A 23,277-nucleotide genomic window follows, 5' to 3' on the forward strand; every position below is an offset into this window, starting at 1 on the left:
CAACAACACAAGGGTCAGAATGCACTTACAATAAGAAGTAAAAAAATTAAAGTCTAGAAATCAAACATTTCTGTAGCACACTGTCCTTCAGATGGTTTGTGGATCAATCTGCATCTCCTCCCTCCAGTACCTTCACAGGCTCCTGGTGTTGATGCACTTTCTCCATCATCATCATCATCATCATCATCTCACTCCTTTCTCTTCCTCAGGTCTGCGTGGAGCTATGACCTTTGCCCTCTCAATCCGTGACACGGCGACCTACGCCCGTCAAATGATGTTTTCCACCACGCTCCTGATCGTCTTCTTCACAGTCTGGATCTGCGGAGGTGGCACCATGCCCATGCTGTCCTTCATGAGCATACCGTAAGACTGGACCTCTGGAGTCCTCCTCCTCCTGTGTTCTTCGATCTTCTCCATTTTTAATGAATTAAATCTCTTGATACCTTTTCACCCTCAGGGTCGGCGTTGACTCCGACCAAGAACACTCTGTAAGTCTTACGACGGTAGTCAAATCAGTCTTGTTGTTAAATCCCACAGAAAATGACAAATGTCTTTGAAAAATAATTTTGTGCCTAACAGACTACATCCATGTTGGATGGGTCAGTGCGGAGGAACACCAAACATGAGAGTGCCTGGCCCTTTAGGATCTGGTACACCTTTGACCGGAAGTATCCTTTCAACTGTGTGAATCTGGATTTTCAATTTTTTTTTTTTTAATGTTGACTTTAATGTTTTAAACAGCAGAGGGAGCCAATTCCTTATGAACCATAAACCATCTCTAATATTTTGAAACAATGTTAATGTTTTAAGATGTGGTTTTGAAAATGTGAAGTCCTTGACGGAATTGTGTTGTAGTTACCTGAAGCCCCTCCTGACTCACAGTGGTCCTCCTCTCACCGCCACGATGCCGGCCTGCTGTGGACCACTGGCACGGTGTCTCACCAGCCCACAGGCCTACGAGGTTAGGACACAAACACAACATGAATTAATGCATGTTTTGAAACAGTATTTTTTTTCATGATTTAATACACAATATTCATGAACATCTGGGTTACATCCCAGTTCTGTTTTCTGTTGTTTATTGATGGTTATTTAATAATAACTCCATGCATATTAAGCATTATTAAATTAGATAAGTCAATAATTGTTAACTGAAGAACTGGGTCATTAATATGCATAAACATATGTACACTATGCAGCCACTCACCGCTACTTCATTATTGCATTTTTTTTTTATTTGATTAAAAATAATCTCCACGTTCTAGAATGAAGGTCCACTCTACGACGATGACGCTGACTTTATCCTTAATGATGCCAACGTGAGCAGCATGTACGCCGACGTCACCATCAGCACCGATGCGTCCGGGTCACACACCATCAACCGAAAGCTCTCTTCAAACGCCAACACCGGGTGCGGCCCGTCCGATGAAAGCCTGGACCACGAGCTAGCCTTGGCGGAACACGAAGTGGCGATCAGAGGTACCCGTCTGGTCCTGCCCATGGATGACCCCATAGACCCACCAATCACCGTCACTCTGCCGCCGCCTCCTTCCCCGCCACACTCTGACCCTCGCAGACATAGACTGTAAGAAAACCGGTTCTGTCAGGATGCAGTTTGTCAGGAAAGTCTCAAATCAACCTGTGACTGTTGTAAGAAATGGAGGTAGCACTTAGAGTTTATCAAGCTGTTTGTTCCTTCCACACACCCCACTCTGCTCTAAGACCCCCCCCCCCCCCCCCTGTGCTATGGCCAATAATAATCCTCTGCTCCACTGCGTAGCATCCTTTTGTGCTTTAATCTCACTGTTATGAAGTTTTATTCCCACTGCTTATCTTTGTGACTAAAGCGTCAACTAATGATTTATTTGGGACATTTCTTCAGTTTAGTCAACTATTCATTGACAAATATGAAGAGTGTTCTTTAAACCTGAACATCTTTACGTGGTCCAAACTGAGGAACCCTTTCAGAGAATATAAAGAAGTAATTTAAAGAAGTCCACTGTTTAATTCCTGTCGTCTCCATAGTTTGCAACAGTCTCTCTACCTCCATTTCTTATACACGGTTTAATCTAATCTCCTAAACTAATTTCACTTGCAGTTTTGTCTTTTATTGTTTGATTTGTCAACGCCCTCTCCCATTTGTCTATCTTTTTTTTTTTAACATTCTTACATTTTAGAATACTACATTTAATCGTGAATTTGAATGCACTACTGTACCTGGAAGTTGAGATACTGTCACCTCTTTGCATCCAAGACTTTTCACTTAACTACAAAAAAAATCATTTAAAAAAACTAACAAGAAATGCATGAGTAACATTTCCATCATTTTTGCCAATCTTTTCAGTTGGTCTTTTTTACACGCTCTATTTATTTAACACAAAGTGATTTACTGTATTTGTACATGATTCATCCTGTTGATTTATTTATTTATTCATGTCTTGTAGTGTGAAATAGCAGTGCTCGGAGGTGGAAGGATTACTTTACTTAACAAAATAGTCTGAAGGTACAATGTGCAGCAGAAGGGGAGATTTTTATTCCTGAAGTTGGAAGATCTGGCCTTCATTATTCTGTAGCAAAATGTTTCTATCATGTTTCTATCATTTATAGAAAAGTTGGTAAACTTTTTACATTGTCCAAACTAGTGCTGTCCCTCTATAAGTGGCAAAACTCTGTAGGTCATAGGGTGGCATGCAGTGTGTATGAGTGGGTGTGTGTGTGTGTGGGGGGGGACACTGAGCAGGAAAATGTTTACAGCCAGTTTAATTTCCCTCTCATGCCCCGACAATTCTGTCAATATATGAGTAAATAAACAATTAAAAAATATATATGTTAAAAGGTTCAATTTAAACATTGTCTCCTGCTTCCCAGTAAACAAGACATCAATTCAAATGTGTAGAACGACTGCAATGTTTCCATGAACAAATAAATGGTTGGTTAAAAAAAAAAAAGTCTCAATGAAAATGTGACTTGTTAAGCTGTAAACTGAGGAGAGACCTCAGTGTATTCAGCAGTGTTTTATTAGGCTGCTCATATCAAAGTTAAGAGTCACTGGATCAGCACGTGTTTAAAAGAAGTATCTGTGAATCCCTAGTCCAAACCTAAATGAGTTTTGATTTAGGTCACGCTGTATTAAAGACCCGAGCTGCTCAGAAGTCCACGGCCGTGGTTGTCTTTTTCGCCACGATGCACCCGATATTTTGCGGTGGAAACATTTATTTTAGCTCTTCATCCTAGTTGTATGGTTGTTACAAATGCAAAATGTACTATTGCAGTTTAATCCAAGTGTTCGGAAATGTTGGTTTGTTCTTTCTATGTGGAAACTCGAGCTTCCCTCTGTGTGACTGTGTATTGGGCTAATCAAGGTTAGTTTACTTTTATGTTGTGATTTCTGCACAGAATCTATTTGGACTGTGTGGGTGAGTGTGGGTGCCTCGTTTGAACGAGGCAACAGAGGTTACTTTTGACATAAAACACTGGACGGACATCTCCTGGGTTTTCTATCATTACATAATATCAAAAACCACTGTGTCTTTTTGTGTTGATTTAGCATTATATAAAATGTGACTCTTGAGGGCTGGCTGAACTGTTTTCAATTAAAGTGCCTATTTAGAAGTTCTATGACATTGATGTAGATTTGTATATATTTGATTTGCTCAGTGTGATCATCTTTGTTTTTGTTTTTGGAACATTTGACCTTTTAATGATAAATGCTCTATGTTCAGAAGGTAGTAGATGTTAAGTCACTGTCTTTACTGATTTTTTTTTTTCTTTTCCAATGCCCCATTAAGAGTGTGGACTAAAAAAAAAAGTACTTACATTTATGAATACACTCTAAGCTTCTGTCTGTCTGTCATTCTGTAAACACAGGTCATCCGTGCCCTAAAAAAATGGAAATGAAATGATTTAGAGTTTATTTCTTAACTTAAATGATATGAAATTACCGTACACTAAAAGGTGTTAACTTGACACATTTTTATTTTAGGAATTTTTTTTGTGTGTGACCAAGCTCATTTACTTCACAATATTACTTCATGAAATGCATGTGCTATTTAGTCTGAACAGTATTTTAAAATTCACTCTGATGACATTTTTGTTTCTTAGTTAAGGTACTGAAAAGAAAAGGCGTTAATGTAAAGCCTTTGGATTTTTTTATTTTTATCATTTATTGCCGATATTTGACTTATAAAATCATGTAAAATGACTCAATAATTTAAATATTGAGGATAATGTTTCCGAAAGAGCCAAAAGAAAAGATCAGTAAATGTCTCTTCTGTTTGCAGAATCTTATAATAACAGTTGTGTTTGTGAGAAGTCAATCTACTACAGGCCTGTATGTGAATGTTTTAAATGTGAAATCATGTTATGCCGAAAATGGATCTCAGATTTAAAGGTCTTTTTTTCCTGAGTAGTTCCTAAAGTTATGATATCTCCTCAGTGTGATGTCTGGAGATGTTCGGGAAATAAACTAAAAATAAAACTTGAAATTCACAAAATGTGGCTTCATTGTTTTTTTTTTTGCAGGCTAACATTTGACAGGGAGAGCCTTCTGACATGAAACAAAAACCAACTAACTGCAACTTCATGATAAAATGTCATTCAGGAAATTAAAAAAGAGACAATTTGATTTTAAAAAAACGGATAATCCCGAAACTATCAAAAGTTACCATGATAAAAATATCATTCAGGAAATTAAAAAACAGACAGAATTTGATTTTAAAAAACCGGATAATCCCGAAACTATCAAAAGTTAGCTTTTAAAACGTTAGCAACGAAAAGCATGCAACTCGGTATCTAAATACAACAAACTCCCTAAAATTCATACTATTTATTAAAATATGTTGGCACACAATTAATTGAAAAAGGTTATCCAAAGATATTTTCGACATAAGTTAATCAAAAAGAGAAGCCAAATAAACCCCACAAATAGCCAATTTAATTAATTTGACAATTCTCAACTGACCGAACGTGCCCCAACATTTAGTCGGTGAAAATGAATTTAAAAAGCATTTTAATTGTTTTCTTACCTAGCTGTGGTAAACGTTATCTCACGAAAAAACACCCGAGCACTAAAATATAATTTAACATAAAAAAAATTTCAAAACATTTTTATTTTTAATTGTAGCAGCGTAGGTGATTTCGGACGTAACTTCCGGACTTTAATAGCGCACGCGCCGTCGGTACCTATCGTCCTGCACCAAATACACTCACGTCGGACAAAATTTGTGTCTTTTTTTAGATACATATATGTATTCATGTATAAAATATAGCAAAGGGAACTCAAATTGACAAACTCAACCGTAACGGATATGGTTATGTCCATTGCTTTAAATTGTGTTTTTAGTTATTCCAGTCGACTTTTTTGTCTCCGGCTCCCGGCCACCGTACTGCGGAAACTGAACCCACGTGGTCAATCAAAACATCATGGCGGCCGGATTCAAGTAAGTCAGTGGATAATGTTTTCATTTTGTTTAATACATATTTACTGTGTAATATGGTTAAACTTAATATATTGGTTTAATCAGTTGTTTGCGGTAAAAAAAAAGTTGTTAACGGAAGTTATCGGAAACTAGTGTTACGGACACGTATACGTTTTTTTCTCTTCTGAGCTTGTACTTGTCAATAACGGAGGCATAACGAAATGTTTTTTTCACGAGTTAGTTTATATAACAAATGAGAGTGACACAAATATATCTATAGTAGCATATACGTCACTGCTGCTTGTAATGTAGTTTTAATTCTATTATTTTTCAGGACTGCAGAACCTCTGGAGTACCACAGGAGTTTTCTGGTATGTCATTAATCAACAAGGTGTTCAATTCATGAAGTAATGTTAATAAAAACAGCAACGGAATCGTAAAAAAAAAATCTAAATGGGCCTCTTTTTTTAGAAAGAAAACTGTCGACCTGATGGACGAGAGTTGTCAGAATTCAGAACCACCACGTTGAACATCGGTGAGATGCAGTGAATTTGACCATTGTCCATCCATCATAACGGCATTTTACCGATATCTTTACCAGTCCTGGATAATAGTTTATATTGTGTTAAGGTACCTTAAATTTGAACAGCAGTGTTCAGTGATTAGATCGTATTCTGTGCAGACTCGATATCGACGGCAGACGGTTCGGCTCTGGTGAAGTACGGCAACACGACAGTCATCTGTGGAATCAAAGCGGTAAAAGTTTACAAATTTAGGTTATTGAAATTAGTAAAGATTTTACTCTTTGTTATGACCTACCTTTTTTTTCTTTTTCTCTGTCTTTTGAGCGCAGGAGTTGACAAACCCAACAGTGGAAGCACCTGGTAAAGGCTATGTTGGTGAGTAAATGAATCGTTGTCACCTGTTTGTCATCAATTTATACATGTTTGTTTGGACTTCTCCTGTAAACCCTTCTTTACCAACTTGGACCTGTCTCTTCTCGTCAGTACCAAACGTGGACCTGCCGCCCCTGTGTTCATCTCGGTTCAGACCGGGCCCTCCAGGAGAACTAGCCCAGGCTGCCAGCCAGTTTATCGCAGATATAATTGAAAGGTGCATAAAGTCAGAACATACTTTACTGAGCTCCTTCTCAGGAGGGTGTTTTTCACCTCAACCTAAACTTTCTGTTTTGCGTCTTGCAGCTCTGAAGTGATACAACCAGAAGATCTGTGTATAGAGCGAGGAAAGGTGAAACCAGAACCTACCATCATATGCTGCTGCGTTGCTGTTAAAGTTCATGCATGGACACAGATTACTTTTTTTTAAAATAAAAAACTGCTGATTACGTTTGCAGCTGTGCTGGGTTCTCTACTGCGACCTGATGTGTCTCGACTATGATGGGAACTTGTTGGATGCATGTGTTGTCGCACTGCTCGCTGCACTTAAAAACAGTAAGTTTGTAGCTGTTGTCGTTCTATCTTTGTAGTGCGCTGCTTGCTCCACTGCCACCTACAGGCTGTTTTACAATGGTAACGTGGAAATTGATTATTTTGAGTCTGCACCCACCCCCGCTAACCTTGGTAATGCCTTCGACCACGTTTATTATTTGAGCTCAAACATAAGATCAAACTTGTAACTTGCTCCACTGTCACCTACAGGCTGTTTTACAATGGTAACTATTTGATCTGGAAATTGGGTCCCAGCATGATAATAAGTACAAATTGCACCATAACACTGCAATGCACGTTCTCTGAGAACATTACTTTCACAGGTCCTTTATCGTTCACAGCTAAACTCCCTGAAGTCACCGTCAACAAAGAGACCAGTTTACCACAGGTGAACGTGGACCAGAGACACAGTCTCAACATCCACAGACATCCCGTTGCTACGTCATTTTCTATTTTTGATGAGTGAGTGTTTTTTTTCCTTCTGTTTTAGTCCAGGTTGGCATAAAGACGATGATGGTATTTAAGTGTCATTATATTCTGCTGTCTCTGCAGCTCCATTCTCATGGTGGACCCCACAGATGAGGAGGAGAGTCTGGCTACAGCTCAGCTCACTGTGGTGACAGATGAAGAAGAACGACTATGTTGTCTACACAAACCAGGTCCGTATGAACAGTCTATGTACCCATTGTGTTAAATGAATCTTGTGCTACAGTGAGATGCAAAAACGTTGATGCTAATTGTTTTTGTTTTTTTTCTTCCTGTGGCTCAGGTGGAACAGCCATGTCAGGAGAGAAGCTGCAGGAGTGCATGAGCCGAGCGACGGTGCGACAGAGAGAGATACAGAAACTCATCAACAAAGTCATTCACAGTGTGAACATGGAAAAATAACCAGCTGGAGAGAAGATGCTTTTGTTTGTTTGTTTTTTTATCTAAAAGCTGTATTTTCCACTGTCAATATATATTCTTTTTAATAACAATAAAACTGCTGACAAAGACTGCTTAAAAAATTATTTCTCAGTGTCCAGAAACTTCTTTTTTCACACACTCTCAATGCACACACACGCTTGCAAACGCAAACACACACACACTCTGTTGATGTCCTGTAAGAATACACTCGTGGCTCCTGAACTCATTAAAAAGGGGAAATGCCTTTTTTTCAGAAACTGTGCTGTCCAGAAGCAGGTATGTCATCTCACCTGATCTCAGACCTCAGTTGAGCCCTGTGCCAGGAAAGTTGTCCACAGATAAAGAAGTGAAAAAATGTTCTCACAGACTGAGAGGTAGAGAGCTGCCCCCAGGCACTACTTACTCCAAGATCCGATTTGCATTTCACATGTAATGGTTTGATGTGGATGATTCGATGTGGACAAAAAAGCTGAGTGGGGATCGGTGCTTAAAGGGCAGTTTCTACCAGGGTCAACCAACCAAACTGAGGCGGGGAGATGAGGAAGGTTCATGGGGAATCTTCTGAGAGGCTGCATCATGATCATCTCAGTCCACGCAGCCTCTGCAGAAGAAAAAAAAAAAGAATTTCCGACGGAAGAAATGATTTGTGGAAAGAAACCTGTCACTAACGAGAACCATGGATTCATCTCAGAAAAATACGTCTCAGGTTCTTCCAGCATAAGGCTTCTTGTTCAAATGTTTCAGCTAGAAAAAGACAGACAAAATGGCAGAAAATGTCTTTTTTTGTCTTTGTCTGAAGAAGTGTCCACAGTGAGGCAGACAGAGCACAGTATGAATTATTCACGTCCTGGTGTAGCTTTGTTTTTTTAGTACGATTTCAGTCTGTCATGACTTAGGGAGCGGCTGAGGCGTGCTCCTCTTCCTCTTACTTCTTGGCTGGTTGGCGATATGTGGCCGCGGCACTCCCCCCTGTGGAGCTGCTGCCCCCATAGCCATTTGCTGCTGCTGCTGCTGCATTTGGTGCTGCAAGAATTGCAACTGAAAAACGGCACAACAGTAAAATATCAGAGGTGGGTTTTTTTTTTTTTGTTTTTTTGCGTTGTTTTGTCTGTGGATCTAAGGTGTGTGTTTGGAATTGGACTACAGTACCAATGTGTGGGTTTTTGTTAAAGACCATAGTGTTGAAAATGACTGAAAATTTACTTTATAGATACTGAGAAATTATTTTTTCACAGCAAGTTTGAGCCAATCTGCTTTAAAAAAAGCAAAAAAAAAAGCGACTTTATTTGGACTTCATATAGAAAGTAAAAAAAAAACAACAAAATGTATAAAATATAGAAGTCAATGTGAGTAAATGTAATTTGTAGAAAGCAAAATGTGTTCTAAACTGTTGAAGGATTTTTGTTATTAAATCATTTCACATTCTTGTTTATGGGGAAGTTTTTTTTTCTGTGTGAGCATCAAGTGGCCTAGGTTCACTTACCACCAATGCTTGGGTTTCTCCTGAGAACGCCTGTATGCAAAGTACAATATTGTAGCAGATTCAGCTGAGATGTTCCTACATGCTGCGTGAAAACACTATGATCCACAGCCGTTAGAACTGAATTATCTTATGTGCCTAATGATACTGTCCTCAACTGTATTCATGACGGTATTCGTGGCAACAGTTAGTGAAGCTGCACTGAAGCTTGGTAGGACAAACAGAACTGTGTGAAGCCACACCAAAGAGGGGGTTAATGGATTGCAGAGAGAACAGAGGAAGAGGAAGAAGAGGATGAAGAAGAGGAGGCACAAACTGAGGTCAGGGTGTGTTGGGGAGTGAGGCGGAGTACAGTCAAGCAGCACCAGTGACGTTCTGAAGACACAAATTATTGGCTGTGATCCTGGCAGCGACACACATGCAGCTCAGCAACCTGCTCAGAGTAAGTCAGCAACTTCAACAGGGCAAAGGAAAAAGAACTCCAAACACTTTCTGCTTCATGCTTTAAGGCGTCACCGCTTTCATGAGCTACATTTCAACAGTACGACCTGTGTGAGGCTAACTTGAGTGATGTGGCTGTGTGTGTGTTAGTCGGTGCCATCTGGGAATGCCACAAGCTGTGTGTGAATGTGTGTGTGTGCAGCTGCTGGGACTGCTGTGATCTTGGTAAAACAACATGTCAACTGAACAAACAACCAAAAGATGGAGTGAATGACAATATCTATAACAAAGAGAAAAAAAATCTGCAAAGTATCATGATGATTATCAAACAAAATGATGTTGAACACTTTGACTACAGTTACCACTGCAATGCAACCCAAAGTTGAAACATTGTGTGAAACATTATCTTTCAGACTGGACTGCACAGACTAGAAGGTAGAAATTACTTACAACTAGGGATGCAACAACAACAACAAAAAAAATGTATTGTTTTTGGTATAACAGAAAACTCTGCGTCATATTCTCCAAAAATATTCAAGATTTTTTTTTTGAAAAGTATATAAACTTTGGAATTTGTTATTACACAATAACAACAAGGGTGGAAACTATGCTCCATCTGACCGTTCTGTAGAAGCTAACTTGGCTATTTGTTGTGCTACTGTTAGCCATCTCTGCCTTTTCAAGTTTGTTTACAGTTTGTAAACCCATGGTCTGTGGCTTCTTTTCCGGTTTCAGCGTGGTTAACACAGCACCACATACAGGCCTGGTATATGTACTACAAGGACCGGAATCATATTCAGTGGCTCCGTTTAAACACAAATCTTGTTTTGTGACTACGCTCTGTGTGTGTATATCTTGGTAAATATATCCCATACTGATTCTGTGACACGAACCAAAAATGAAAATAAATAAATAAATAAAACATCAAGCCAACTGTTTTGTTGCATCCCTAATTACAACACTAATGTGGTTCAACATGCAGCCCACTCTTGACAGGTATGGAAAGTAGTGTGATGATGCAGCCTGAGTGTAGATGTGTGTGAACAGATGTTAAAGTTGCTGTATTACTTGGATCTGTGGCTGGTGCTGCTGCTGAAGCCTTGGAGAAGGCAGCGGGGGCCCAGACCTGTCCAGCCCACAGCCCAACTGGGACAGCACTAAGGGGGTGAGGAGGTGGAGGGGGAGAAAGAGAGGAAGGGTAGGGAAGTAGGAAGGAAGCCAGTGGGACAAAAGGACAGAGGAAAAAGGATGGAGTGAAGTATAAAAACAGAAGAGTACAGGACAAAAGGAAACAGCGATGATAGTGTGAATAAGTATGGGGGGGTGTGTGGGGGAGACAGGGAGGGTTCAATGATGCAGACCCACACAGCACAGAAAGATGGAGAGAAGAAATACAAATGAAAAAAAGGCCATCAGTGCAGGATGTTTTTTTTTTGAGTGAATGTCGAGCGGAGAGTATGAATGGATGAAGTATGAAAAGCACGAGTGACAAAGAGGAGAGAAAAACAGGGAGGAGGACAAAAGGGTAGGGGGAAAATAATAATAAAAAAACAGAACAGAGAACAGAAGAAAGAGAAGATGTAGCAGAGAAGAAGGGGAAGTTGAGTCTCTCCTGTCAGAGGTCACATGCCTCATTCAGAGGAACAATGGCTTCAACTTCAGTCAAATGATCATTAGTTTAAGACCATGTGTCTACCGTACAGTCATTACAACAATGAACACATTAGTGACTATTGTTATATTAGTAACCAGTTAGTGACATGGTGTCATGGTCATTTTATACACACATTTAAAAACTGAATGAAGACAAACGTGTGTGTATTAAAGTTGTGTGTGTGTGTGTATGTGTGTGTTTTGTGACGGGTGGTGTTGGTGCTTCATACCTGCTGCCTGTGGCGACATGAAGCCTCCAACTCCCAGGTTGATGACTGCTGTTTGCTGGTTTCCTAAACTTGGATCTGACCCCTGCTCGCCCTGTAGGGGAGGTCAAAGGTCGCACAAGTCAGTCTATGAAGTCATTACGCAATCATTCCATGCACATGCACTCACTGTCAGAATGATGGGGCTGTCAAACAATTGAAATTCAATACATCACAGCAGCTGTGGATAATTTAATTAATTGTGAATGTGATTAATCAAAATTACTCATGACACCTTCACACTGACAGCACTACGACCGTGGAGTGTTCCTGCATGATTAACAATGCAAGTACCTCATCCAGAAAAGCATGGGGAATTGAACCTTCAACCTTCTGTTTGGATGACAATCACCTCTATTGGTAGATCTACTGCCTACCAAGAGATACACCATAAATTATGACTTCCATGACAGTGGTGATAAAATGAATTAAAACTTTAACCTGTCTCCTGATCCAATTTCTTTTTTTTTTCCATTTCATTTTAGTCTGAATTCACAAACAACGGCCCGTTTTAAACCGTTTTAAAAATCCAAACAGCAAAACATGTTATTCATTTGAGTGCTTTCTTATGTGTGCGAGCCTGGAATACTGCTGATCCAACCATTGTGTTGGCAGCAGTGACAGCTGCTGGAAGAGGCCAGGATTAGTTTGGCTCTGGCTCACTCTGGGCTTCTCTCCCACTATTCTTGGTAGCTCCGTTCAAACTTGCACTTGTTTGAATCACAGTCATTTGATGTCTGTCATGAAGTCATTGTGAATAGATTTTCCACCGTGACTCAAGCCCTGGCGTCGGCTGCAGTGGCCCGGTCACTTCCAAAAGTTCTTTGCAGCGAGGCTAAATATGTGGATACACACTGCGGTCATTAACCTGTTGGATGATGACGGCTGCTCTAACTCATCGTAAGGAGTTTAATTTCACGACTTGACATTCTTGTGGCAAAACTTCATCCAGCTCAGAGTGGGCAGCGCCTCATTTATCACCTTAATGACATTAAACCTCTTGGCTGCGTTTGCCTGTCTGTTCTTGCAGATGTGGGAGTCAAACTCACCGTCTCGCCCTGTTGCTGAGGACTGGACGTGGCCGACTGACTCTGCTGTGGGGAGAACTGAGACAGCTGATGCTGCTGCTGCAGAGAGTTAAAGATGAGAGGACCAGTGGGGATCTGGGAATGGGAGAATTAACAGATTGATCAGAGCTCACAGAGAAACTAAGAAGGGTTTCTATACTTGTTAAATATTTTTTATCAGAAGAGGTTATCCCTCTTGACTTAGTGGCTGACTAAATGGTTCATACCTGCAGGAGGTTTAATGGTCTCAACCCAGTGCTGCTGTTCAGGCCAAAATGACTCCCTGTAAGACAAATCAGAAATAACTGTCATGCTTGTACAACTCCAGACAATAGACCTGTGATCTTTATTCAAAATAAAATAAAAAATAAAAACAGAGACATTGGATAGTCTACAGGTTTAACTACTGCCTTTTGCCAGTTTGCCTTTAATTAACTTCAGATTCTGTAAATGACTAAGAAAAATAACCTTCCATTTACATTTCTCTTTTGTAAAGGAATCGTCCAAAGTAATGCTGTGCCTAAAGCGCCCTCAGCTGGACAAAACCACAAACTACATAGGGAACAACGTGTGTGTGATTTGTTTTTTGTCAAGAATAGGTAAAGACAAGAAGAAATAAAATGTTTTTTTTTTTCAATTTTATACAATTATAAAAGGTAAAAAATTTCAGGAAGATTTTGGTCAAAAATTCTCTCACAATAAAAAATGTTAAAATAGGTCAGTACTCAGTGCTCAGACATCACTCATATATATTGGTGAGAAGATTAGGCTTTGAGGTATCTTACCTGGCTGTGCTGCAGATGGCATGGTGGGCATTAACCCTCCAGATGGCAGTATTCCACTCAGGTTAAGGCCTGCTCCCAACATAGGGTTCGAGCCACTCATTAAGGTCTGGGGACTGCTGCTCAAACAAAACAAAGGGGTCAGGGACAGCTCGAAGTGTCCAGCAGGTGGCAGCACAGACTTTATTTTCTTACCACACTGAGCTGACTACGTTGATGAAATTCAACCCGGGGTTGGCCATGACCTGCGATGAGGTGGTTCCCGTGGTGATGGACGTGCCCATGGTGGGCAGGGGAATGGTCATGACAGGCAGAGGCTGACTGAGAGCCAGCTGTTGCTGGGCGAAAGGCGTGAGGAGGGTGGGCTGCGACTGGCTTTGAACCATGGGAGTTTCTGAGGGGGTAGGGGTCACTGAGAGAGGAGTGGACAGGGAGTCAGAGGGGTGAGGTGTGGAGCAGGGTGTGTTGGTGGGAGTGGGGGTGGATGGCTTTGGGGTACCGGATCCTTAAGGAACAATATGAATTAAAAAAAAAAAAAACAAAAAAAACAAAGACACCTTTAGCCACTAGTAGTGAAGATTTACAGTTGTTTAAAGCAAATATCAGACCGTTTCCAACATCAATGGCTGTTGTTTCAGGTTGAAACTTTTTTAGTAGAAAAAAATAAACAACACAAAATGTCAAATGTAAAAAAATTTTTTAGCTCTCTGGTCAATGCTCAAATTTCTTGTCACGATTCCCGAAGTTCTCTCAAATGAAATATACTAATGATCAATGATTTTGTGTTGAAAATGTTTGGACGGTTCTTTTTAAGCTGCCATTTCACAGCTGGAATATTTTTGGCAATTTTAACTGTTGAACAAATGCCACGCAGCTAAATGGAAGTAAACCATCTAAAATAATGACTGGAGAGTGGAGTTTAAAACGATCAGGTTCTACTCCTGTCAAAACTTCAGCCATTTTTCTGACAATGTGAAAAGCCAGTTGGCTTTGTGTTAATTAATTAATGCACTTGCGGTGATGTAATATTTTCTGAACATGACAAGTTACAGATATACTCCTGTACTTTAGGCTCCAATATTTCTTAAGACCTGGGTGCTTGACAGCTTGCTTACAGATTATTTTGAAAACATTAAGCAGAAGAATTCTTTGCAAAATTTCAAGTTTTAAATGTTTATCAGCTGCAGCTTCACTCACTCTGTGTGCATCCCATGGGCGACAGTGAAGAAGGCGACAGTAGGCCCACCTGACCAATCTCCATGGAGTGCTTCCTGTTCAGAGCCTGGCTTTTGGCTGGAGGAGGCGTAGGACACTTGAGCAGACCACTGGTGTTTTGTGAACTGTAAGGATTACCTGGAGACGAGGGAGGAGTTGACCGACGTTAGAAATATTCAAGTCCACGGTGGACACATGACAACAACACACAGTCGTTACAGGTTTTGAAAATGCCCTGGAGAACAAACAGACAGAAGGATTTTAGCAGAGTTTTTATCTTTTTTTGGTAAGTTCTGGTAAAAACAATCATGCACTGTGTCTTCAGCTTAACCTAAACAGTAACTTCTTATTCCTGAATGTTTTTGTAAGAGCTCTGTGTGCTCTGCAGTACAGTTCCAAAGGCTTGACCTTTTCACACATTTGCTATTGCAATAAATCAAAGCACAACAACAGACGCTGCCCAGAAATTTTCCCCTTCTGCCATTCAGGGCTCAATTACACAGCTTTTCCAACAACATGTCTCATCTACTCTACTTTTCACCGTGCTTCCAATAAGACAATAAGACACCGCAGTACAAAAAGAATAATAAATAGCTCGGTGGATTAGACTACTTATTCCGTTTTGTGTTTCACTTCGTGTGTCAACAGGGTGTGTGCTGACTGGATGTTTGTTTCCTCTGAGCAGCAGCCAACTCACCTGAGGAGCTGCCGCCTGATCCTGAAGGCAGTTTGATGGGTGGGGGTCTGTGCTTCACCCCTTTTCCCAAAACAGACGTCTGGACAAGTGGCGCAATGCCATCACCCTGCACGACATTTATTACACACATTAGACAAAAGAATAGACATAGTCAGCAGAAGTCTTGGCTCACACATGCCCAGTATATTTGGGGCGGAGGTATGTAATGTTCTAGAAAAAAAAGGATGAGCTGCTTCTTATCTCTAGTTGATCTTTTAACTCTTTTTGCTGCTGCTAACCATAACCACGCTTTGTTTGTTGTGTACCCTCTTCTGGTGTAATTCTTTAAAACATATGTCCAGCGAAATGACTTGCAGGTGTGAGGAAGCATTATGAACTGATTGTTTTCTAAATATTTAACCAGGCAATTTGTAAATGTCAAAAAGTGATAATTGATAATATCCCCAAAAATAAAGAAAGTCACTTTTCACACCTTTACCTCATCCTTGCTGGGGGAGGGAGGCCCCTGTCCCACGCTGCCTGAGTTATGGGACATTTTGACCTGACAGTTGACATCTCTCTCATAGACTCCTTTGTACTGAGTAAGAAACCTACACAACAAATAAGAAATTATGCCATGGTCTGACAGACTCATCATACTAGTAAGGAGAAAAGTGACTCACCGATCTGCATCTATCTTTGAGCCTATAAGGAAGCTGCAAATGATACACCACAGATGATGTTGAGCTAATGAAGAGTAGCACTTTATATTAAATCACTTATTTCCCTAAATTTGTCTCCTTACGGTGGATGTATGAGCTTCAGGTCAGAGTTGTCCTCCTCTGCTTTTGGTTCTTTAGCGCAGTAGATTTTCCCGTAAAACAGTGGATCTCCTAGGGACTGGAAGATGGACACCTTGGTCCTCTGTGCCTGGCCGCCAACCTCACACTCAAAAGTGTAGTCGTCTATTACTTCCTGTGAATAGTGTGTGCAAAAAAATTGCTAAAATAAAATGTTGAACAGAATTTGACTGAACAAATTTTGACTGAACTTCCATTTTTGACGTTTTACCAAGATAAGATTTTGACATTTTACCAAGATAAGATCCTTTACTGTGACTGTGCACAAGATACAGTTTACTCTGATCTACCTCTGATCTAGGAGTAAAACAAGAGGCCACACTGCTACTGTGCATTGTGTACACAACCACTGGCAGGCCTTATTGATTGACTCCCTGAGGGAATGTTAATGCTTCTGCCACACTTGCCTCAGCGGGCCAGATCACAGTCGTGGGCTGTGAATCCTCCAGCTGTAGCGATTTCTCAACCACAGCGTATTTTTCCACCTATAACAAAGACACAAGCACATCCATCTGATATGTTAAGGTCTCTGGTATCAATTTGAGTGTGAAGTGAGTGGGTGATGACGGCTGTATCTCACTGAGCTGCTTACATCAATTTCCTTCGGTACAGTTAGTTGGCAGTTGTTCTGCTTCCACATGTCTACACACTGTGATGTAAGGACGGCCAAGAAGATGCAAAAGTGGCAGAGGAAACACAAACACGTTGAAGTAAGAACTCTCAATATGCTGAAAGGAACTGCTTTGGCAGGGCAGATTTTTAGATGATTGGAAAGCAACTTTCACTCACGTTTCCGATCTTTGAGATCTTCAGGTCAATGGCAGGAGCCGGTTTCCTCTCCTTCCTTCGCTGCAGGTAGTCGTACAGTCGTAGCTGCGGTGGTATGGGCAGATGGGACAACTCCTGCTGTCTGTTCAGTGCAGCTCGAGAGTGTCTCTTGAAACACCTACAATCCAAACCAAGATGTTTATCTGTAAATGTCATGCACTGAACATTCCTGTTCACACTTTAATGAATTCTTATCCATGTCAACCATTTCAAACACAAGATAAATTAAATATATTTATGATTGTCTACCGTTTCATGGAGCGAGTGTTCATTTTCTGCTTGTTGTACAGCAGACGGTTGGCTGTGCAGGTGACAGAGATGGACGGGTCCAGACACAGAGGTTCAGCTGTGGCCAAAATTAACTGACTCTCCAGCTGTAGTTTGTCATCCTGACACAGAACCAAAAGACAAGAGATGAGAAAACAATACAGTGCACTGTGCTGCTGCCTTACAAACACAAACAGAAACAGACCATGTCCTATACAGACTGAGTAAATGTTCAAAGGAATAAAACAGCAGAGGAATAAACACATATGTAGACTAATTATGAAGTAAAGTCAAAGTAGGATTTAGTAGGATTATTTTACAAAACTGATATTGATGTTCTACCTGTGTCCATTTGTGGTGGTCACTAGTCATGGCATGGATATCACAGATTAGAGTCTGTAAGTGAAAGACAGACAGAAAAAAAAGACACAAATATTACCTTAAGTTTTACAGTGCCTCAGTTGTTTGATTGGATGTCAAGAAATGGTCCATATATTCTGTTAGTTTACCTGCATTGTAGGCCTCAACAGCACGTGTCTGCTCTGATAGGTGGGCATTTTGGTATTTCCTGACTGTCTGTAGTCTCTTACTTCTACTACTACACAGCCACAGTGGAAGATGTTCACCTGGGATATAAAGGAATCAGTGACTGTCAATCAACAGATAAAAAGGTGTAGATGGTCCAAGAATAGTCTTACATCCTGGGGTGTCAGGATCTGAAACCCAGTGTTGCTCTCTCCATTGTACTCTACATATATTTTGTATAGTTTTTAAATCGCTTCTTATGTTCAGACGTTTATACAAACCTGTGATTTTTCTAACAGATCCACCAGAACAGGGGGCAACTCCTCAGCATCCAGGTACTCCAGCAGTTCACCTTCTTCATATGGCAGACGAATTGTTTCAGAATCTAGAAAAAAAGACAATGTTACTATTGCCAATATGTCACCAAATCAGCTCCAGTATCTGCTTATCACGACCTCACTCACCGGATCCATTTTTGCCCCTGAGCATTAAAGAATAGCCTTCATTCCCAGGGTACAAATTTACCACCAGACAAGACACTGACTCCTGAGATACCAACTTCTCCAGTAGATTCACATTTCTTCTTAAATTCTGCAAAATAGGAATAATACAAACAAAAACAAAAAACACCTTTGTGATATTTTGCCACAATGTCCTGTGTATATACTGTGACCTGAAAACAATATGGGTTCGTTATGTTCTCACAAGTCTTTTCTAAGAAAATAAAAGTATGTAAGTAAGTATAGCAGTAGTTAATCTCTGTTTAAAAAAAATCAGTGACCAGTGTGTGTAATATATACCTTCAACTCTGGCTCCTTCTCACATTCCTCTAGATACAGCTCATAGAGCTTTTGGTACAGACTTTTTCTCCCGCCGGAAGAGATTCTTTTTCTGGCTGGCCGTTGTCGAGCTCCTTCAACAATGTACTGAATAATATAATACACATTTGATTAGGAAATAGTGAGAGAAAATAATGCAAACTGCACTCCAATGCAGCACATAAAATCAGGACCAATTATTTTCAACACAAATACTTAAAAAGGTGTGTTTTTACCTCGGCTCGATCCAATGCATATTCCAATACTTGTTGCTGAGGGTGAAAAGAAACAGCTTGATCAGAAAAGTATGAAGATGGTGGGTGAGTTTGACACAGGGCTGTGGTTGAACAATCTTATTATCAACTACCAAACACCACATTTGAGGGTTTTTCCCCCAGGAGAAGAAGGAGATAGGTCTCACCATTGTGATCCACCGCCAGCTGCAAGGCGAGTGACGATGCTGTCCTTTCTGCCCCACACTGTCACCTTCCTATAGTGACCATTCACAATCTGCAGCACAGTGGAGACACAACATTCTGTGTTGGAAAAAAAATCAAATGAAAACAAAAACAAAACCACAGACATACAGGTTGCGCAAACAACACTGATGCCCAAAAGCTTGACTGACACTTTGTCAGATGCCACACACGAACATCATAGAAAACTAAGGAGCGACAATGTTTTTACATTTTTAAAGATAGCAATGAAAGTAAATTCAAATAAAACGTGTCTTTGAGTGAGTAAAAATTATGAGCTTGGCTTTTTACATAAAAAGTGAGGCAGCAGTGGAGAAAGAGAGACTGAGCAGCAACAAGCTCGTTGATGCCTGACCGCTGCTCGGGCTAACACGGCTAACATTAGCCTGCTAACCCCTTTCCCACTGGGCAAAAGCACTGAGTTCCCCGCCACGATAAAAGCTAGTTAACACCGGTTCAGACACAAACCAACACAGCGACGGCACAGAAAAAGAGCAGGGTGGACTTGCCTGCGGGATTGCATAGCGGTCGACTGTAGCTCCGATGCAACAAAACGAAATGAAATGGAAATATCAGTGTCTTCATTGAAAAAAAGTCGGAGCGGCAGCCATTTTCTTCCAGTGTGACAACAACAGCTAAACTTCCGGTTTGGGCAGCGGTGGGCAGGACCAAAAGTGAGCGCCCACTCAAAAAACCACGAAACCCTCGACATTTTTGCAATTCATAAACCATATACTAGTAGAAAAATAGAAAAAGTTGCTTTAGAAAAAATATATAAAAACAACCATCAATCAATTCATTAACCAATAAATCTATCAATAATAACAATTCAAACACAAAAATAGGATGACATATATATTTTTATGTGCATGTCTATTTATGTATCATATGTAACTTTTCATCATTTTGTATATTAATAATACATAAAACATAATAAATACAGATGTCATAAAAATATGCCCCTTCTAAAACAGCCTATATATTGATTCATAACACAAGCCAGTGATGTGTTGCAACAAAGCAATGCTGCAACATTTAAAATAAATGTAAAACGTTGGTTTATCCATCACATATTATGAAAACATAAAAATGAAAAAAAGGAGGAAGACCATACACCACTGAAAAAAACATAAAAACGTAGGAAACAATCTAAAAACGATGAAAAAAAGGAGGAACACCACTGAAAAAAACATAAAACAGTAGGAAACAATCTAAAAACGAATACTTATGAAAAAAAGGAGGAAGACCATACACCAATGAAAAAAAAAAACGTAGGAAACAATCTAAAAACGAATACTTTCAAAAATGTTAAATTCATATGGTTAAGGATCATTCAGTATCTTAACTTAAAGTAACGAACTTACTTATACACCTTTACCTATATTTATAACTTTAGTGTAGACAGGCTGAAACTCCATAAATGTACAGTAGGGGGCAAAACAGGATTGAAGATCGTTTGTTGGCTGCCTCACAGTTGTACCGTAATATTAGATGCAGCATTAACAGAAATTGCAGTTAGGTGAAAGAAAATCTATATTTCTTGAGTTTTAGAAGTTAGTACAACATTATTCTTACAAATTATGTAGTATTTATCTTATAACTATATTTCTTGAGTTTTAGAAGTTACAAATTATGTAGTATTTATCTTATAAAACACTCTGCAGGTTAAGATGATGAAAAATGACCTAATGGTTTCAGTTTTTATCCACAGAGTACTCAAAATGTCACTAAAATTAAAAATAATTTCTTCAACTAAACACGTAGAGAAATTACATAAATGTTCTGTAGCTTATGTGGAGCAAGCTGAGGTGAGCAGTTTATTTGTTTTCCTCTGTTGTCTGTTCTTGAAAGAGATCTTTCAACAGCAAACACATATCACACTCAAAGGTCTGGGTGGGGTTAGGTTATTGGATCTTCACTTTCTATGGTGAATGTAAAGATAATCCCTGTCAATGTACAGGATGCGATGTGTTCATGGGTGAAGACAGATTCACAGGGTGGATAAATCTCTTAGATGCACCTGAAATCACAACAGATCCATGCGGGAGTGTCCATCTGTCTACTGGTTCACTGATATGTTGGCTGACTGCGGAATTCCCCAACAACCACAGAGTCATGGTTCATGATAAAACCTTGCAGCAGCAGGAACCTAAAGTGAGACTGGAAGACACCACAAACACAGTCTAAATTTACATCGCATGAGCTAAGATTTTAAGCCAAAGGCTTGATTCCGATGATAAAAAAGTACATTGTCCTAAATGTGATGTTACCTCATTCGGCAAGAATTTGTAGAGCTCAGCAAACATCAAACTAAATCTGTGTTCAAGGGAAAAAAATCAATCTGTGTTTCCAGAAACAGTACAATACATGTCAATGCTTGTAGTTTGCACATTGCGTGGACCATGTTGAGCAAAGATGTGACTCCGTTAACTCTTATATTTACTTCGCCTTCACATCTGCCTCAATCACATCTAATGCTTTTTAGCTTTGTCAACTGTTTCTAACCATCTCCATGTTCTTCACCAGACCAACTGGAAGTTCCAGACATTTTTCACAACAGTAGAAATCCCTGGAATCATTTTGGAGAATGCCAGACTTTCAAGGTACAAGGTACTTTCCTCAAGAAGTACTACAAGATTTATAGTTTCTCAATAGCTTCTTGTTTTTTTCTTACTGTTCACAGAGATTTTAGTCATCCTCTAGATAAAACATTAAACAGTGTAAACACCCAGTAGAAGGGGCAAATGCAGCTCACATACTCCAGATCTGCTGATGAAGCCAAAATAAGAAGTATCGCTTAGGGCGTTAGCAGGGTTAGCTTGGCTTAGCCTTGCTGAGGACTCTCTAAAGGAAATGCTGCCTGCTAGCATATCAATATCATGTCTGCTACATCACTATGTGCTAATGATACAGTGACATGGTTCTGGTTCAATTAGTTGGATTTGTACTGTTTAAATTTACATGACATGTCTGTTCCCAATGGACTCTACATGGTTGATCTGAGAATAAATAAATAAATAATAAAAGTCCCCCAAACTACTCATGTAACCTTGAAATGATCCAACGTTTGTAATTTTAACATTCTCATGATGTTATAAGGAATATATTAACCTTACACAGTGTTTGTGGCTGACAGAGCTGTAATGTTGGTCTGTGATGTTTAAAAGATTCATCAATGAATGGTTCGCCACTGAAATAAGTCCCAATTAGTGACTAAGGAATATAAGCTGGTAGTTAGAGGATTTGATGACCACAACATCACTCGTAACACTCTGTAATTAAAAATCCTTATGTCAAACTGCTGGTTAAACAACTGTGTGTGTAAACAAAGCAATAAAAGCCATAAAAATAAGAAGCAGAAAAAGAGTGTCACTGGCAGAAACGCCTCTGCAGCTGCCCCTGTGAGTGCTCTGAGACATCTGCAACGATGTTAAAAAGTACCGCCTCACGCTAATTCATTCTTTATGCCCTCAGCAGTTTAGTCTGCGTTTGGGAGGAACTGGGAATAAATTACATAATGAGTCAGTAAATGAAGCCTCAGAAGGAAAAAAATGTATGTGGGGGACAGAAATGTGCTGCGGATTTAATTGGATTATTGTCTGCATTTAGTGATGCCAACTTCTCAGTATGGGATTTAAGCCTTGTGATGGTATTTAGAAGAAAAAAGAGGCAAAATACCCTTAAGAAAATGTATATCTTCTCTGGAATTTGAGTGACGGCATTATTACATATTTAGTAACTGAATATTATTAATATCATCATATAATGTGGCTGAAGTAACATTAAAGTTAAGGTCATGAAAAGTTAAAAGCTAGCAAAAATTGCTGTGGAAATTTCCCAAAATGCCACAGTGTGAAATACAATTAGATTTTATCTCTGTTTTTTGTATCTCTTTAACCAAGTCAAAGAGCCCTGCAGGCGTTTCTATACTGTGTTTATCTAAACTGATGGTTGCAGTGATGATGATGATGATGATGTCAATGATGATGACGATGACAGCAGGTTCTTAGTGAAGCTCCTTCTTCTTCTTCTGAAGACAGACACATGGCCGACTGTCAGGTATGCAACAGGCCGATTTCACCGAACATCACTCAGTAACTCAGCACATCATCGTTGACAACAGAAAAAAAGACACCACTTAAGTCTCATGGA

At 39.8% G+C, this 23,277-nt stretch overlaps 3 protein-coding genes across 9 annotated transcripts in view; 2 read left to right on the forward strand and 1 right to left on the reverse strand.

The window, feature by feature from the left end:
* Positions 1-4,493, forward strand: part of slc9a6b (solute carrier family 9 member 6b) — an 11,991-nt gene extending 7,498 nt beyond the window's left edge. The window contains exons 12-16 of the mRNA XM_008333210.3: positions 210-363; positions 458-488; positions 580-668; positions 856-961; positions 1,266-4,493. Coding sequence (XP_008331432.1) covers positions 210-363; positions 458-488; positions 580-668; positions 856-961; positions 1,266-1,589 — 704 coding nt within the window. The 3' untranslated portion in view covers positions 1,590-4,493. The remainder of the gene's footprint in view (positions 1-209; positions 364-457; positions 489-579; positions 669-855; positions 962-1,265) is intronic.
* A 715-nt stretch (positions 4,494-5,208) lies between these two features.
* Positions 5,209-7,875, forward strand: exosc8 (exosome component 8). The gene is made up of 11 exons (XM_008333208.3): positions 5,209-5,438; positions 5,752-5,788; positions 5,889-5,952; positions 6,100-6,173; positions 6,271-6,316; positions 6,425-6,530; positions 6,620-6,665; positions 6,772-6,868; positions 7,207-7,327; positions 7,418-7,524; positions 7,635-7,875. Exons 1-11 carry the CDS (start codon positions 5,422-5,424, stop codon positions 7,751-7,753), a joined length of 834 nt encoding a protein of 277 aa, XP_008331430.1. The 5' UTR covers positions 5,209-5,421; the 3' UTR covers positions 7,754-7,875.
* supt20 (SPT20 homolog, SAGA complex component) lies at positions 7,773-19,790 on the reverse strand. Of its 7 annotated transcripts, none has more exons than XM_025065704.1 (25): positions 19,635-19,790; positions 19,071-19,185; positions 18,886-18,921; positions 18,632-18,757; positions 18,296-18,422; positions 18,113-18,216; positions 17,816-17,932; positions 17,649-17,702; positions 17,289-17,428; positions 17,001-17,157; positions 16,804-16,860; positions 16,619-16,696; positions 16,157-16,326; positions 16,035-16,067; positions 15,845-15,962; positions 15,373-15,478; positions 14,658-14,813; positions 13,656-13,872; positions 13,464-13,579; positions 12,906-12,961; positions 12,661-12,774; positions 11,576-11,666; positions 10,761-10,849; positions 8,701-8,809; positions 7,773-8,372 (listed from the first exon to the last, which is right to left on the reverse strand). In XM_025065704.1, the coding sequence occupies exons 2-25, from the start codon at positions 19,071-19,073 to the stop codon at positions 8,167-8,169; spliced, it is 2,580 nt and encodes an 859-aa protein (XP_024921472.1). In that variant the 5' UTR covers positions 19,074-19,185; positions 19,635-19,790; the 3' UTR covers positions 7,773-8,166. The 7 variants fall into 7 exon arrangements, with proteins under 7 accessions (XP_024921472.1, XP_024921470.1, XP_024921469.1 ...); XM_025065702.1 differs by having other exon boundaries at positions 13,656-13,965; positions 19,071-19,159; positions 19,635-19,786; XM_025065701.1 differs by having other exon boundaries at positions 13,656-13,965; positions 19,635-19,786.
* Positions 19,791-23,277: the final 3,487 nt, after the last annotated feature.

The sequence above is a fragment of the Cynoglossus semilaevis genome, chromosome 19, assembly GCF_000523025.1.
Source record: "Cynoglossus semilaevis isolate Cse_v1.0 chromosome 19, Cse_v1.0, whole genome shotgun sequence".
Taxonomy (NCBI): Eukaryota; Metazoa; Chordata; class Actinopteri; order Pleuronectiformes; family Cynoglossidae; genus Cynoglossus; species Cynoglossus semilaevis.

What these genes read in the sequence shown, in the direction of transcription:
- exosc8 (XM_008333208.3), top strand. An exon ending in TCATTTTCTATTTTTGATGA is followed by an intron (nt 7,328 to 7,417) that starts GTGAGTGTTTTT and finishes CTGTCTCTGCAG; the next exon opens with CTCCATTCTCATGGTGGACC. An exon ending in ATGTTGTCTACACAAACCAG is followed by an intron (nt 7,525 to 7,634) that starts GTCCGTATGAAC and finishes CCTGTGGCTCAG; the next exon opens with GTGGAACAGCCATGTCAGGA.
- supt20 (XM_025065702.1), bottom strand. An exon ending in AACACTCGCTCCATGAAACG is followed by an intron (nt 17,158 to 17,288) that starts GTAGACAATCAT and finishes TTTGGATTGTAG; the next exon opens with GTGTTTCAAGAGACACTCTC. An exon ending in TATCGCCAACCAGCCAAGAA is followed by an intron (nt 8,373 to 8,700) that starts GTAAGAGGAAGA and finishes TTTCTTCTGCAG; the next exon opens with AGGCTGCGTGGACTGAGATG.